The sequence below is a fragment of the Chroicocephalus ridibundus genome, chromosome 12 (genome assembly GCF_963924245.1).
Source record: "Chroicocephalus ridibundus chromosome 12, bChrRid1.1, whole genome shotgun sequence".
Taxonomy (NCBI): Eukaryota; Metazoa; Chordata; class Aves; order Charadriiformes; family Laridae; genus Chroicocephalus; species Chroicocephalus ridibundus.
The window spans coordinates 4,988,397-5,005,078 of NC_086295.1; the positions used below are offsets into that span (position 1 = coordinate 4,988,397).

General features: G+C 51.9%; 1 protein-coding gene across 7 annotated transcripts; it reads left to right on the forward strand.

Moving 5' to 3' along the window:
- The first annotated feature begins 1,679 nt into the window (after nucleotides 1-1,679).
- LOC134522433 (sodium-dependent lysophosphatidylcholine symporter 1-A-like) lies at nucleotides 1,680-15,875 on the forward strand. 7 transcript variants are annotated; one of them, XR_010073057.1, is made up of 15 exons: nucleotides 1,680-1,808; nucleotides 5,037-5,610; nucleotides 8,108-8,227; nucleotides 8,551-8,675; nucleotides 9,334-9,466; nucleotides 9,815-9,893; nucleotides 10,310-10,681; nucleotides 11,223-11,344; nucleotides 11,459-11,542; nucleotides 11,710-11,793; nucleotides 12,733-12,845; nucleotides 13,314-13,457; nucleotides 13,738-13,914; nucleotides 14,151-14,548; nucleotides 15,482-15,875. XR_010073057.1 is itself a non-coding variant. In XM_063350103.1 (15 exons), exons 2-15 carry the CDS (start codon nucleotides 5,524-5,526, stop codon nucleotides 14,179-14,181), a joined length of 1,548 nt encoding a protein of 515 aa, XP_063206173.1. In that variant the 5' UTR covers nucleotides 1,680-1,808; nucleotides 5,037-5,523; the 3' UTR covers nucleotides 14,182-15,875. The 7 variants fall into 7 exon arrangements, 6 of the variants coding, with proteins under 6 accessions (XP_063206173.1, XP_063206169.1, XP_063206172.1 ...); XM_063350103.1 differs by having other exon boundaries at nucleotides 10,310-10,467; nucleotides 10,591-10,681; nucleotides 14,151-15,875; XM_063350099.1 differs by having other exon boundaries at nucleotides 14,151-15,875.
- The last annotated feature ends 807 nt before the right edge of the window (nucleotides 15,876-16,682 follow it).

Below are 16,682 nucleotides of genomic sequence, written 5' to 3' on the forward strand. Positions count from 1 at the left end.
TTGTTACCAAGTTTATCTGAGTTTCTAGTAAAATCTCCTTCCTTTATCATTCTGTTCCTTTGTTCTAACAGAGTTCTAGGCTGAGATTGGGCTTTTCTAAAGCTGACATTCATGCCCATGAACAAGTGTCTTTTTCTCCTTTGCCCGGAGAAGTGTTTCACTTTGAAATTTTCCTTTTTTCTCTGATCATTCCCTCCACGGGGCAGTCTTGCCTGTCTTCGTGGTCTTTCACACACAGTGCTCTATGTCTTATGTGAAAACTCGCCCCTTTTCAGTTTCTGTATGATAAGATACAGCCCAGTTTTATGACTGCGCTGTCCTGCCTGGGGCTGATGTCTTTCGCTGTATCTGAGTGTTTTTCTTTGCCTGCTGTATTTTAACAGCTTTCCCTCCCTCAGATGGGTAATTGTAGGACTTCCTTGGATTTTTTTTCCTTCGTACGCAGTTCATTGTTTCCTCTTCTTCCTTCACATGTCTTTGTTGCTAAGATTTAGTTCCTGTGTTTTCTGATAGCATTCTGCACCGTTTCCTGGGAACTTTGCCTGCTCTCTGTAACGCCGCTTTTGCCATGGGTTGTTTCCTGGTCCATGTTTCTTGCATGGTCAGTGGTCTGCCTACCTCAGGAGGTTCTGCTATCCCGGTGCCTTTGGTCAAGTAGTTTTTCAGTGATCCTGGTGTAGGAACATCCAGGTACGTGGTACTGCTGCTTCGTTTGGCACCAAAATCGGGTAGCTCAGCTAGAAGATAAATTGAATTAACGATGAGAGATAGGGAACAAGAAATCTCAGTGGGCACCACCTGCAGCTACAAGAGGATGACAGTAAATTTTGGTTTAATTTTTTTTCTTGTTGCCTTTGGTTATACTCAGTTATATTTAATTTAGTCTTTGCTCCTCCTCATTGGTGGAAAACACTAAATCTTTCCAAAAGGAGAAGGTGACCTTCATGCCATGGCTGCTTCTTGGGTGGGTCTTCAGCTCCCTAGTGTCTTTAGTTGGAGGAGTGGTTAAAAGGATGTCAGGCTGCTCCTGGGATGTTCTTCGGAAGCTCAGTTGGGAGGGTTTTCTTTCAAAAGTAGCACTCCTTTACAGATCTTTTGTTACCAAGAAAAAAGTACCTTTAGTTGATGTTTCTTCTGACTCTGTAGTTACTGTGGAAAACTGGCTTGGGGGATTGATGTCCTAGTAAAACAAGATGCTTATGGATTTCTTCAAAGCCCACCACCATGAGGGGAGGACCTGTGATATCTGCATTAATCCTTGAGCAGGAGCTGGTGTCTGTTCAGGAGTTTGCTGTTCTAGGTAAGCCTAGTGAAGAATTACTAGACTGTGAAAGCAAGATAGTGCTACCCCCTTACCGCTTCTAAATGGTCTTGCTTCTGTTGGTGAACCATAATGTTTATGGATGGAGGCTGGTAATTTTAAATGACAGATTTAATTAAGCAACAAAGTTGTTTCTCTTACCAGGTTGTGGGTTTCCACGAGCGCTTGTATAGTAAACACTGGGCGTCATCCAAGGAAGGGTGTCTGACAGTCGCTCGAGGCAGAGCTGGGAAGCTGAAGCCCGTGGTTCTCAGCTGTGCCTGCTGCCAGGTGTGCTTTCCTGGCAACCCAGCCACATCCCCCGTGAACGAAAAGCCTTTCAGCTCCTCTTGTGCCTTGAGACTCCAAGCGGACTTCTCCGGGCTGCGTGCTTCTGTACCTGTCCTTCAGGCACAGCAGCAATGAACGTACGCACCAGTGCTCTGCCTGCTGTGAAGGGAATTCGCCATTGCGCTGGGTCTCCTCATCTACAGTCCTTGTTAACGAGGTACGATCGCCCTGCCGGCTTCCGTGGTGTGTTTTAGGCAGTTTGACTTTACTTTAGGAAGGAAAAATGCCTAAAGGTAGGTGATGTCTGCTGGGGGTTCAGCTGCAAGTCTCCTTCTTGCTCTGGTAAATGATGCATGTGCTGCGCGGCTCGGCATAAACATACACAGCAGGGACGATGGCGGCGAGCGGCTCTGGGGGCTGGCGGAGCGTGTGGCACTGCAGACTGCTTGGGGACTTGCGTATGTTGGCTGCTGCCAAAGTGCTAACTGGGCTCCTGCGGCAATACTGACGGAACAAGTAAGCAAACAGGCGCTGTCTAAACCACGGCAGCGGTTTATTGCAGCTGCTGGCCAGGTGATCGGGCTGGCTGTCGGCAGGGATCCTGCAGAGTTCAACAGAAACGGGAAGAAAAATCCTTTCTAGTTACCTGTTAGCAAAAGTTTTTTACAAATGAGTCCCACGTTTCCCAATTACACCTCTACAGAGAGCAGTATAATACTAATTATGCAAGAGGCCCACATGCTTGGTAACTGAACAGCTCCCATGTCAAGCACCTCTCAATTTACTAATTTATCATTTTCTGACTTATTTACTACATTCCTAAATGCTTATCTTATTTGCTGTTCTGTCTTGTCTGCACTGAGCCTGTCTGTCCCAGCGCTGGGAGTTCCTGAATAGATTCCAGATGTTCTTATTTACTCAGGTACATTTCATGACTCCTCATTAAATTAACTCTTTATTGACTTAGGGGGCCTACAGTAGCAACAGCTCTTCTTCTCCCGTCTCATCCACCTTGGTGGCTGTTGAAGCCACATCTCCCGTTCCACCAAGAGAAGGCAGCTGCGCTAAGGGGAACACAAGAGCCGCTGGCTGCGCGTAGAGAAGTCAAGGAGGGGTAAACCTCCAGAGGACTTGCTAGTGGAACATATCCAAATGCTGCCACTTGCTTCTGTGCCAAAAAATTCCCATTTTTTGGCTTTAGACTTGTTGGTTTTATTTTTTCCAGTGGGGCTCCCTTGTCTGAGCAGCCCGTCTCTAGGTCATAGTACCCTGAGAAAAGCTGTTCAGCTAGCATGGCTTGGATTGGAGTTGTTTGTATCATGCATTCCCGGGCCCTGGGCTGCCTTGAGAGATAAGATCTTGTTCTTCTGCAGTGAGGGGGGTTCTGGGGAAGGTACTTTTCCTTTGCAGTGAGTAAACTCCAACATGACCTTGGTTCTTAAGCTGCAGAGCTTTGGCTTCTCGGAGCCTTTTGCTCAGTATTTCTGCAGCAGAAAAATGGGTGTAGCTGCGGTTTTGCCGAGTGCTTTCCCAATTCTTTCAAAACCTATTTCTAAGCAACGGATATCAAAAGATTAGCGTAACGATGGAGGAAGCATCATCCTTTTGCTCCAGACCCTTGGTGCGTGGCAAGCTGGTTTGGTTAGATTTCAGGCCTTGGCACATGGCATTATTAGAAAGCTCATTGCTCGCAGCAAGTAGCCCAGTGTATAGCAGTGATTAACAGTGAGATTGGTGCTTTTTACCAAAATCTGCCTTTCTGGCACAAAGCTGAACCCCACTCCCACGCAGAGGTGGGCTGAGAGCTCCCCATGCTGCGCTAGCAATCATGACATCCTGCCTAGACCCAACGGGTGATGCCATGTTCCGTAAGGCACTGAGCAACACCACAAAAGGCTTTGGGAGGACCTGAGCAGAACAGAAATAAAGCTTTCCTGCGCTGAAGGTAATTGCGTACTGAGATAGCCAGGGAGCAAGAGCTACACAGCTACTCTGGGAGGTAACTGTTGGTCAGCTGTTGGCTTTCTAGTCTGTGAGCAGAAAATGCAGCTATTTGCACCTGGAGAGTAAATGAGTGCCAAAGAGCCAGAGGATTAAGTGCTGAGTACAATTTCCAAAAGTACCTTGTGTCTGTCCGAATGTAATTGTGTGTGGTGAGTGGGTACAAAATGGCCCAGAAAAAAATATAAAAAGGTTTTTATATTTCCTTTTGAGCTTCCCCTTTCCTCTTGGGTGGGGAGAGATGTATTTTGCTTTCTTATAGAGATGTATGCTTAGATACGCTGGTGGGAGACAGGGATTTGGCTCCCACTGCGCTGGCTGTGGTCCAGCGTGAGTGATATTTGTTATCTGGGATGTCAGTAAAATAGCAGTGAAGAGAGATGCCGCTGACTCAGTCGTACTGTGATTTATTAACCAAGTTCTGACTCAGCCTGCGAAATTCAGGGTATTTAGATTAACCCCCACTGGACAAGGCAAGGCTGAGCTGAAGATGACGCATTTTTTTAACAGCGTTGTGATGAACCTTGCAGAACGGCTGCTTGCGTTCCCCTTGGGTATGGGTGGTGGTATGGAGATGCTGACACGGATTTAACGCTCCCAGTGGCCCTCGGGAACCTGGGAGGAGAGCAGGGACAGGGTTTTTCCTGTATTCTTCTGCCCTGTGTGCTGCATTTAAGTTCAGTCTTGGAGGCTGAGTTTGATCTAGCTAGAGAAGCCTGGTTTTGAAGAGCTGCCTGATGAGGCTGGATGTACCAGACATCTCAGATGATTAGCGGGCAGAGTGACCGTGTGATCCCTTTCCTGCCTTCTGTCCTCTGAAGCCGATTTCTCCCTCTGCTTTGCCAAGTGCTTGTACCAGTGCCTGGCTGCGTGCTGCGAGCACCGCTGCCTTGGGAACTCAGCTGCTCCCACACAGGCAGCGCTGAGTAACTGGGCTCCTACCGCTCTTAATGTAGGAGTAATTTTTGGTTTGTGATACCAAGATTGCTGGGCTCTATGGGCAATGAAGGGTCTGCGAAAGGGGACTAAGAAAAGCATGATTTGTGTCATCAGGCTAAAACATACTGTGTGGGGTCTGCATTGCCATGGGAGATCTCTCAGGAGCTCACAGACTGAAAGAGGTTGATAATTGCAGATCTCAACTTAGTAGAGAAAGGAAAGCGTATCTCACGCCTCCTGTTCTCAGTGACATTGTCCTGCCTAGCGCAGTGCCCACACCTGGCGCCCGTTAAGGAGAGCACAAAGCAAAGGGGCCAAGGGTTTCCACAGCTATGAATATGGAGCCAGAGCTGGGCCTCCTGGTCTTCGTGGACTCCCTTGGGAGAGAGGGGCTTTGTCACGGAGTGACCTGGGGCAAGAACCTGCCTGTTCCTGCTGCCCTTTCCCTGGCTGCTCCAGCCACTTTGGTTGCCCACTGTGGGTTTCACACACTGGTTCTTTGCAGCTGGTGGTTGCTGGTGCTGAGGCAGTGGTCCTGGGTCAGCTCGAGTGCATTCCGGTGGTCGTCTGGAGCTCAGGCAAAGGACCTCTTCTCCGCACCCCTAAGATCTCAGTGTAGCAGCAGCCCCGGGATGGGGAGGAATTGCTGGACCCAGCTTGACCTTTGAAGAGTACCAGATTTCTCCACTTAACTGCAGAGTGCCTGGGAGCTACTGCCCCTAGTACACGCTGCACTGTGAGCCCTGCCAGGTTTCCTGCCTCCATGGGCAGGGTCTGGAGATGCTCCTCCCTCAGGGCTAGTCACTTCCCCTCCATCAGCTCGCCCTGGGGCCCCGCAGATGTGTATCTTCACTTGTCAAATCTCCATCCAGCTCTGATCTGCGCCTGCGGTGCGCTCTTTGACGTACGAGGCAACTTCTTCCTCACGCTGGGCGAGGCAGCTCCTGTTTCCCCGCCACGTGCCGCTGAAGGACACGGTCGTGACTGCAGTCATGCTTCCAGGTGGTCATGAAGATGCTGAGCTGCACAGGTTAACCCAAGAAGGAGCTCTCCCGCAAAGGAGCATGGTCCACAGAGAGGTAAGATCAATCTCCCAGGGTGGTGCTTTCTCACATGCAGAAATGCATTTCACGCCTGCACGCTAACCCTCGCGAGTGCGCACACCCACGCAGAGCCTACCCGGATCGAGCAGCCGCGGGCTGTGGGGGCGTTTCGAAGTGTTTATGACTCAAGCTCGAGAACACATTGTTAAAGCAAGGCTCTGCGTTTTGTTGTTGTTGCTGACTTTCAAGTGAAATGGGCAGAGACGTGCAGAGTGCTGTCCTACCTGCTGAGAGCATAAAAGGAACAAAAGCTGCCACAAAACCCTACAGCCGAGAGAAATGCCTTTGTAATTTTAGAAACAGAACTGCTGCAGGAACAAGATGTTGTATGAGTAAGTGCTCCTCAGCGGTGGGGCAAAGCTAATGCTTCAGCCATGCCTGCGGGACAAAGTTAGTCTGCAATGTGAAATACAAGGGACCCGACTCTCGCTGTGTGCTGTAAAAGGCAGAAGGTAAAGTGGGACCAGAAGCTGAGAGGCAGAAGCAGGCTGCTGAGGTTAGCTGGCACAGGGAGAGCAGGTGCTCTGCTCCCCTGGGTGCGCAGGAAAAGGCTGGGTCCTCCAACCTGGTGGGCACCGCAGCGTCAGTGCTTTTTCCATGGCGTGGGCTTCCATAGCAGGAGTTGCTGCTAATCACTGCGTGAGGGAAAGATGCTCGCTGCCTTCTGAAATGCTGCTTTTTGGGACTGCGCTTGTGTTTTCAGAAGCTGCTCCCTAGTACCGTTACAATGAAGGTCCGTCATCCCTCGAGGGTGGCTGTCAGCTCAGCTGACGTTAGCGGCACGGCAAGCCATCTCCAGCCCAAAAAGGCTGGGGAACCAGCAGGTTGCCCCCTTACCCCACAAGAGATGGGGCAAGTGGGAATTTGAAGTGATTCCTGACTTGATTTCCCTGTTACCCAGCTGTCGATGTGACCATGTTGTCCCTTAACCTAGCCTCTTGCACAGCTGCCTCCATGCCAAGTGTTCATCCCTCCTTTCTGCTCTTCTGCAGAACTCTTGCTGGAGGAGCTCGCAGCCTTTTATAGCCATATCTGGATGCCTGGGATGGCCCTCTGCCCTGAGTGAGCAGGGGGGCCTTCTGCATCTTTCCAGAAATGGCCGTGTATTTTCTGGGTGCAGGACAGCAAAAAAAATGTGCTTGCGCTGGAGCTGCTCAATGATTAGGAAAGCCAAAACGTGGTGTAGACCAGGAACCCAAGATGCTGACAAACGTGTTAGCTCCGAGCATCATCCAAGGCAGCCTGTGCTGAGATGGGAGGTCAGTCCTGGTCCCCAGGCATCTGCACTGCGACCCCACCACTGCTGACCCTATTCCAACAGAAATGGTCTCTAGCAATGGTCTGCTCGTAGGAGAGCCGAGCTGCCGCCAAGGCCATGCGCTGCTTCAGCCAAGTGGAAAGTCGAGCCCGCACAGGCTGTCTGCTTTCTATGTGGTCTCACCCGGTGTTCTGCAGTGTACTGCTGGTCCCATGTGATGCAGAGGTGTATCATGCTAGACAGCAAGTTCATTTCGGGGCTGGGAGGAAGTCAGTGCTGTAGGTCGCCTCTGGGAACTTGCCAGAAACTTGAGGCTTGGTACGGTATTTACTGAAGCTAACCACATCCAAATAAAATAGAGGCTTTGCCATCAACCCTTTTCCTGCATGCTGAAACGTTCCTTGTGCTTTCCCTCCTGATCTATAGAAATCCCCTGGGCTCTGGCCTTTGCAGTCTCTCTCCTCGGACTGCTTCCATTACAGTCACTTTAAGCCTGATGCAGTTTGTACTTTTTAATATTAAAGAATTTGAACCACTGGATTGTAGCTCAATAGAATAGGAAAGAACAATGTTAGACCAGCTCAGCAGATAGCTCTGTGTCTGGCACTAGATATGTATCTCATTTACATGAGTAGCTTCTGATCTTATGCAAACGTGCCTCCAAGGAGAATCAAGGTGAAACACCAGGGATGTGGCCCTGGTGACAAGGCAAGCCCAAGACAAGCAAATGAGACAGATGCCTGCTGATCAGCTCTTGCCATGGAGCTTTGGCTGGTGGAGGAGTGGATGTGGGCTGGAGCGAGGGGAGAGGCTGCTGGTGTGCCCAGCCCCTCAAGGCGGCTGTGCAAGAGAGCCTAAAGGCTTATGGAGAATATGAAACTGCTGAGCAGGAACTCAGAAGCCGGGCTGCTGCCCAAGGGTGGGTCGTGCGCAGGAAACATCGTGCCCTGACCCACCAAGATTGACAGCAGATGGGGAAGCACCCTACAGCACCCCAACTGCCATGTCCACCGTGGGTATCAGTGGAGTGATGTCCAGACAAAGGACAGGTATGTGTGTCATGGGTGGGTGCATGGGGGTTTATGACATGACTCGGGGTTTAAATGAACCTCGGAGAACTCAGCAGATGGGACAAGCAGCAGCTGGCAGTGAGCTGTCAGCCAGATGTGCATATCATTTCTCAGGTGGGCTTGTTCTCTGGTGTCTTGGCTGCAGGAGAAGCCAGGACTGCCGCTTTGCAGAAAGGTTTGCTATGCTATTGGCGGCATTCCCTACCAGATGACAGGCAACGCCATTGGGTTTTTCCTCCAGATCTTCCTGTTGGATGTTGTGCAGGTGAGTGGCCACATGCGATGGGGTTATCTGCAAAGGGGCTTAACATAAGCTCAGCACGCTGGGGCAAGGGTAGAGTCGGTGGGTGGCCAAAGCCCTTGGAAATGCTCATCAGAATTAGACGTTCAAATGGGATCAAAACCACATGATGCAAATATTGTTGGTGGGCATGCAGGGAGACATTTCTGGGCCATTTCAACTCTTGGAGTGGTCTCCAGGGGATGCAGATGAAACGTTGGCTAGAGCAAGCTGCATCATGTTGACTGCTCGCAGCTTTTCACCAGGACTTCTTTCCCTTTCAAGCTGTGGTTTCCATTTCCCCTCAGATGGAGCCACTCCATGCCTCTTTGATCATTTTCCTTGGAAGAGCCTGGGATGCGGTTACTGACCCAGCTATTGGCTTCCTAGTCAGCAAGAGCCCAAGGAGAAAATATGGCAAGCTGGTCCCATGGTGAGTACCTTTGCTGGGCTCAAATTCCCTCAGTGCAAGGAGGTAGCTGGGACGCCTCACTGGGAATTTAATGTGATTGTGGCTTACGGAGAATTACAAAAACTTAACATCAGAAGGACACTAACGGTAACATAACTTGCAGTGGGGTCCATATGTCATTGCAACGGAAGAGAAGAGGAGGAGTGTATTGCAAACTTATATACTTGCGCTTTCCCTGGGGCCTCACGTTTTCAAGGCCACGAGGTTTGGTGCTCTGAGAGTCCTGTGTGGTGGCACGGATGGAGTTCAGTAGTCAGCTGTGCCAGCAGCTCTCCACCAGGCTCTAACCATGGGCAGATCATCCACATAGAGGGTTACCGCCACCTCCAGGGTTCTGCTGCGGGGCAAGGACCTGAAGTAGTTAAGTAAGAGGATAAGAAACATTGGACAACTTAGACGTTACTTTTTCTCTCAACACTTGTGTTTAAGCCCCCACAGCCTGACTGATGGACACTCACTTCAGCAAAGCTGCTTCCTCTCCCAGTTCTTCATCTTGCAGTAGCTGGGCTGTGGTTTGAAAGCTGGGGAAGAGGCTGTGTTATATAGTTCAGCTTGTGCAATGAGAAGCGTGACCACCTTATCTGAGGGTCACATCTGACCAGCTCTGCTTCCTCTCCAGGATTGCATGCTCCATGCCATTTGGGGTGCTCTGTTACTGCATGATGTGGTCCACCCTCTCGGATGCCACCCCCGCCTCCCTGAAATTCCTGTGGTACCTGTTCATGTACAGCTTCTTCCAGACTTGCATGACTGTAAGGAACACGGTGTCTGGGGCTGACTGTCTTATACATCAAGGAACAGGGACATGGTCAGCTGGGGAGTCCCAGTCCCAGCCCCAGCCTCTCCAGGAAGTGACCTGGACTGGAGCCTGGGAGAGTTCTAGCTGGGGAGCAGTGAGGGATGCAGGGTGGTGCAGACCATCCCCGCAGGGATGGTGAGATGGAGCGGTGGGTGCGTTTTAATCTGGGATTCAGCTGTGCTGCCTGTATATGGTGATGTGAAGAAGAGGGTGAAAAGCTGTGGGTAGGGATGAGGGGTGTCATGACCAGCAAATGAGGGAATCCACAGCCGGAGCTGTTTTTGAACTGTGCTCTCCCTAGTGCCACCACGTGCCGTACTCTTCCCTGACAATGTTCCTGGGAGGAACCCAGAGAGACCGTGACTCAGCCACTGCCTACAGTAAGTGTCTGTGCCCCTACAACCCGCGGCTGCCTCTGTTCCTGGGAGACCTTCCCCAGAGGAGAGGTGAATAAGTTCCTCTGGCTTTGATCCGGCTGCAGAGTGGATGGGGTAAACCAGGGGTGAAACCAGTGATCTTCTGCAAAGAATTTACCTGCAGAAACATTTCTTAGAGATCTGCATCATCCCTAGCGGACTCAGGACCCAGATTTATTGGTTCCAAACATTAGAGCATTTACTGCCGGAGACAAAGGGGAAAAAATCAGAACAGGTAGAAATAGCAGGTCTCTTCTTCTGAGGCAGCTTTGGATGTTGGTGCCTCCAACTACATTCACAAAGCTGGTCTCTTACCCTGAAGGATGTGTTCCATCAGCCAGGGAGTGGGACTGAGGTTTCTCTCCTGATCGTCCTGGTAGGAATGGGCATGGAGGTGTTCAGCACGCTCCTTGGGTCAGGAATCCAGGGGCAGATTGTGGGCCGTTACCACACCCGCACGATGAACAGCTGTTATGTGTCGAACGAGACCCTATCCAACACCAGCACCTACAGCCTCACGGACTCTCTGGAGAACACAGTAAGGGCTGGCCCATCTGTCCCCTGCTCCTCCTGTAAGTTCTGGGGCAGGTGCCACTGGCCATGCTGCCAGCTCTGTGCGTGGTACCCACGTTGTCACTGTGTACTATCTCTTGTTTTCCAGCGTAGGGCCTATATATTTGCATCTCTGGTCCTGGGCTCAATCTATTGCCTGTCCTGTCTGATTCTCATCTTTGGCGTCAGGGAGCAGCCTGGTAAGATCCATTTAGACGCAATTTGGAGGGTGCCCAGTGGCAACAGATGGTGAGGATGGGGTTGCAGAGGAAGGTGTGAGGCAGAGGGGGCTGAGCACCTATGTGGGGCACATCTCTCTGGGTATGGGGCTCAGAAACACACATGTACTTGGATGCCAAGACCCTCCTTAGGTTGTGCTGGCAGCCTCTTGCTCCTGCAGAGGAGAGGGGAGATGCTCTGGAGGAAGGAAGGCTCCAGCTTCCTGGGAGCTCCTGCAGGGAGCCATCGGCCTGGGACAGGGTCTGCAGCTCGCGGTTTCACACTAAGTGGGTCTCACCAATGTACAGCCTGCAGTGCTACGCAGGCCAGCCCGAGTGCCCAGCGTAAAAAGGCGAAATCCTGCCTGTAGCTGTTGCCTCTGCACCAAGACATCAGACTCCGATAGCTCCTCACGCAGCTGAGCTGCACTCCGGACGCAGTGGCACAATCCCCCTGTGCCTCCCCCTCCATCACGTTTGTTCTGGCAGCTCCAAGTGCCAGCCCTGCTGTCTCTCCTCTCAGGGCTCCTCAGTCCCCTGGGGAAGGTTGAGCTGCCCTTTGCCAGCTGTCTGAGGATGGTCATGGGACACAAGCCCTACACCCAGCTGCTGTGTGGCTTCCTCTTTGCATCCTTGGCCTTCCAGGTGCGCGACCTGCCACAACAGGAGGAGAACTTGGGGGATGAGATGCCTGGGCAAGTTATCCAGACAACGAATTTGGGATGCCCAGCCATGAACATCTCTGCATTGCTTTCCTAGATCACACAGGGGATCTTTGCCTTCTTCTGTACTCATGCCGCGGGGCTGGCTGGGAAGTTCCAGCACTTAGTACTTATTATGTTGGTAAGTGAGCCTCAGGCAGACCTTCCTGGTGCAGGGGTTGATCCCTGGGTCACCCCAGCCCTGGAGCCCATGTGCTGCTGCTTCTGCCCATAAGCAAGGATGTCACCCGGCAGAGACTGGCAGTCTTGGGGGGCATTGCTAATACTCCCCTTTGGGTCTCTCCTCAGGTCACAGCTTCCCTCTCTATTCCCTTTTGGCAGTGTTTTTTGGGGAGATTTGGAAAGAAAACAGCAGCGTCACTGGGTCTGGCGGTGAGTTTGCCCACGGTTGTGGCTGTGGACTTAGAAGCCCTGCGAAGGGACAGCCTTGCCCCCAGCTGCTTGTGGTGTCTAGGGAAAAGAATTGGCTGGTGGCTAAGGGTGGCCCTGAGCATGGTGTCGTCTGCACTGCAGGTGACCAGGAGTTAAGCCAGTAGTTGATGTCAGCTCTGCACTTCCTTTTGTCTGGCCACTGCTGGTATCAGTAGCCATGGCTTTGCAGAGCTATGCAGTAAGGTGCAGGGAGGCCAAGGGGACTGTCCCTGGGACAGTGGGGAAATGATTTTTTGCAGCATCACCCAAACAAGGGCTCAGGCTCTGAGGCTCCGTGGCTGCAGATCTAGCGAGCAACATGTAATCAGATGCTGTACCAACGCACCAGTCTCATGTGCACATGCAAACATCGTCCTGTGGCCTCTGTTCTGCTCCAGGATCTTGCATGCTTGATGCAAGTGATCTGAGTTCTGCCATCCAGCTCCGTGAGAGGCACGGGGAAGGAAGGAAGAGCTGTGCACCCTGCTTGTCAGTGGCTGGGAAACAGCCTGCTCATCAGACACATGTCACGGCTGCTGCCTTGCTCTGCACGTCAACAAGGAAATCCCATTTGGCCTTTTTGCAGAATGAGGTCCTCAAATCCCATTGAGGATCTATCTCCAGCTGCCTTCCTCACAGACACAACAGATCCAGCTTTCCAGTTTAACCACTCAGCTCTATTGCCCTCCATAACCATCCCTTCTTTACCCGTGAGGAAGGTTTTGCTGTCAGTGTCAGCCTGTCCGGGGCGCCATGCTGCACCGCACAGGGGACAGGAGTTGATAAAATGTGTGGGGAAGGGTGGAGCATGGCCTTTGGTTGGGGCAGACCGGTGCAAGCTGTCTGTCAGCAGCAGAAAGGGCCCATGTGCTTTTGTTTCTCTTCCTCTCGCTGCTGCAGCTGATCATCCCAGCCCTGGTGGCCGTCACCCAGGTGATGCACAGCTTCCTGGCCTTCATCTTCCTGGTGATCATGGCAGGCTGCAGCATGGCTGTGCTCTACCTTTTACCATGGTGAGCAGAGGCACCTCTGAGCCACTTGTCAGGTGGAGAGGAGGGGAAGGTTATCGGGAAAGCACCACCCATGACGTGCCAAGGCTGCCCATTTGCTCAATACAGCAGCTTCTGGGCTGCAGAGGGACCTGTGGAATTGGGACCGGGAAGGGATGTGGATGCGATCCATGGTCCCCCAGCGGCATCATTCAGTCTGTGTTTGGTTTCAGCAGCAAGACGCCAGTCACTGCACAAGGCGCTGTTTTTCTTCTCTTTTTCTGGAGCAGCTGCCGCACCCTCTCTGTAAGACGTTCTCTGCCCTGTTTGCCTAAGGCAGAGGACAGGCACAAAACGGTCTCCAGAGTGGGGTTCTGCAAGGCGTTTCTGTCTCTCTCTGCTACGTGGGGAGGCCTGGGAGCTGCTGCAGCTGAGTTCAGCTGGTGCTGGCGTGGGTGTCACTGACACACCTGTGGGGCTGTCTGTCCCCAGGTCCATGCTGCCAGATACGGTGGATGACTTCATGCTGAGGAACCCCAGCTGCTTCAACCTGGAGGCGCTCTTCTACTCATTTTATGTCTTCTTCAACAAGTTTGCAGGTGGCCTTGCTGTGGGGATATCAACACTGAGTTTACAGTAAGCCCCAAACACTACCTCCCCTATTTTGCTAGCCCAGCACAGGCGCTTCCCACTGCTGTTTTCTGGAGTGTTGATAGGAGATGCTGGAATGAGTCATGGGGATATTCAAATGTGTCTTCCCAAGATCTACTGGGAGCAAGAGGAGCAGAAAGAAGTGGGAATTCCCCAAAACGGGGCCTCTGATACTAGACTCTAGAGGAGAGCAATGGAGGTGCCTGCTTGTCTTTCTGCAGTGGTCCAGTGGGGCTGGGGGAAGGAAAACCATTCTTCTCTTTAGTTTTGCAGGTTACCGTGCTGGAGACTGCGAATACAACCCCTCCGTCATCCTCACCCTGCAGCTTCTCATGGCCCCAGTCCCAATAAGCCTGCTGCTCATTGCCATAGTTATCTTCTGCCTCCATCCCATCAATGAGGAGAGAAGGAAGCAGATAAGGATGGAGATGGAGGCAATGGGGTAAATTCTATCTCCGTGAAGGAGCTGTGTCACCTAGCACTAGTCTGGGTGTCTGTCTCGACCCTAGCCCAACACAGAAACGTTGTACAGGGGAGGGACAGCGTGTGTCCAGTCCAGCTCCCCATCCCCAGGCTATGATCCTCTCGAGGGGTGCATTTCCCGAAGGGCTTTGGGGATATTCTGGAGAATGTTGCCTTCGCACCAGATTTCATGAGTGTTCGTGTTCCTTTTAACAGGCATCAGGTACAGCGCGGCAGCCGAGAATAAACCCAGGGCTGAAGTGGGTGAGTTCATCGGGAAGGACACGGCTTTGCTGCGCTGTCAGGATGTGCTGCTGTCAGGGAAAATCGTCGCTTCCTGTTGCTTCCTGTTCCCTGTCCCAATGGCTTGTTTTGTATCCTGACCCCCTCCCTCTGCCGGCTGGCAGGCGCAGGACGGGGAGGGGGGTCCTGCTGCACCCCCAGCCCTGCCACCTCACCAGAGCTGCTTTCTCCAGGGCTTGGCCTCACCGGTCCTTTGGCAGGTCCTGACAGATCTGGGCAAAGCAGATCCGCGCTCTCCTTCTGGGGAAAGACTGCAGTGCTGGGGAGGAAGGGCCCCCGCCAGCCCCGGAGCAGTGCTCTCACACACTGGGGTGCGGAGGTGTCACTTAACCTTGTGGGAAAGCACGCACAAAGAACACAGGGATTGTTTTTGAGAGGAAACTGCTTTTGACCAGTATTTAGGGAAAATACTGCGGAGATAGTGCATGTCTTTGTGCTTAGACTGCCCTTTCACAGGGAAGGGTTTAGAATTTCTTTGAACAACGGTGAAGTTCAAGCCAGTGGTGGTTTAAAGCATGTGCAGAAACAATGACACCTGGCAGCAGGGTGGTGGAAGCCAGTTCTGTCCATCTGCCTGAGCCCTGTCAGCTGAGACACTTCTGGGAAACCAGGAGCTTCTCGGCGCAAAAGGTTGCGGGAATGGGCTGTGTTGCCTCCGGTCAGGCAGCTGGGGGGGTTTCTGGCAGCTTGTCCCGGTTTTTGCCAGGTTGGCATGTTACAGCAGAAGTGTCAAATGGACATCAAGAAGAGCTGAGTTGCTTTTAAATCCTAGCCCATAGCTCGATCTCCCACAGCAGCATCTTGCGAGAGCTGCTCAGCACCCCCACGTCTCTCCTGGCAACAGTGAGGGGGCAGCAGGGGAAAGAGAGGAGAAACCAGCCATCTCGTGGCTGGTAGCGCTGAGCTGTGTTCAGCCTTGTGCAGCGGCAGAGCGTGAGGCTGGTTATTTTTAGGGCTAGAGCTGTATCTGACCGTTGGTTGACCTTGCAGCTCTCCAGTCTGGTGCACACTGGCAGGATCTGAGCAAATTACTCCCCAGTTGTGCGCTGAATTAATTTGAAGCCTTAAGTCTTGTGGTGCAACTTCGCGATCAATGGGGGAGATCGTGTTTTAGAGCTGCGTCAGGGCATCTGCAGGATTGTCACAGCAGTCAGAACAATTTCAGTCCAGATTCAGAACAATTTCTCAGAAGCACAAAAAGCCTCCTTTTTTTCCTCTTTTTTCTTTTCTTTTTTTTTCTGTAGTTTTGGTTTCTGGAGTGTGAAGGATGTTCCTTGGGATCGCCTGACTACACCTGCGGTCAGGTGTTGGGATGCACTGCCCTCTGCCACTGCACTGCTTTCAGCCTTGCTGCCTGCGGATTTAAGAAAAAGCAAGTGCCTTTGAGTATCAAGGAAGAGAGTTTCAAATCCTGCAGAAAGCGTGACTTATGTCCAAAGGCACTCACCCTTTGGGACAGAGGAGTGGGCTTGATCTGGAGCTCCCAAACTGCAGCACAGTCCACGGGCCACCGCAGGGCAGGACCTGACCCAGCGCAGGGCAGGGAGCTGCTGGTGGTGTGCGTGGTGCCTGCCAGCCCCGCTGCTGCCTGGGGTGGTGCTTCTGTATATCAAATAATGTCCCATTTATTTTTTACACTATTAAATCTGAGCGGTCACGCTTTTCCCTCTTGGTATTTCTTATTTTGTGAGTTCTGCCAGCAGATGATACAGAGGGCAGGGAGTGGCTTAGGCAGAATTCACTTGTTTTCAAGCTTTTGTGATTTCTCCACAGTTTACATACCAGAATCTGACCTGAACCTTCCCTGGGTCTCGACCAGCTGGCCCCTGAGCAGTTGAGGGGTGGTCAAATCTGGCCGAGCTCCTCGTACCTGTCAAAGTACTGGTTGCAGTAGCCTTGCTTGCTGGTAAGATGAGCAGGTTATGCCAGGGAGTAAAAAAAAAAAAACACAAAACACCCCAAAACACCCCACCCAGGGTGAGAGCTGCAGTGCCTGACGTGTGCGAGTGTGCCTGCGCCAGCATGGCAAGGGCTCTATCGTGGGCACACAGCGAGCAGCATTTTCCCTTTGCAGATCCTTGTTTATCGCTGTCCCTTGTAGGGAGAGCAGGTCCAGCCCTTCACCGAGATAGCACGAATCAGGAGGGATGAGAGCATGGCCCTTTTTTCCCCCCTGTTATTTTTCACCTTGACTCTGGGCCTCACACATCTGCCCTGCTGAGGGGCTTGTTTGTGGAAAGCCAGGGACCACAGGCAACACCTGTGCGTTGCAGCTCTAACATAAAAACGCTATGGCATCAAAGCAAGAAAAAAACACCCCCTTGGTATTTCAGTATTTAAAAGATGCAAGTAAGGAACAGAAGCAATTAAAACTTGCTTCATCCCGTTATCTGTTATTTTAAGAGTCTCCTCCTCTTGTGTCCCATTTTATTGCACTTGCTGAAA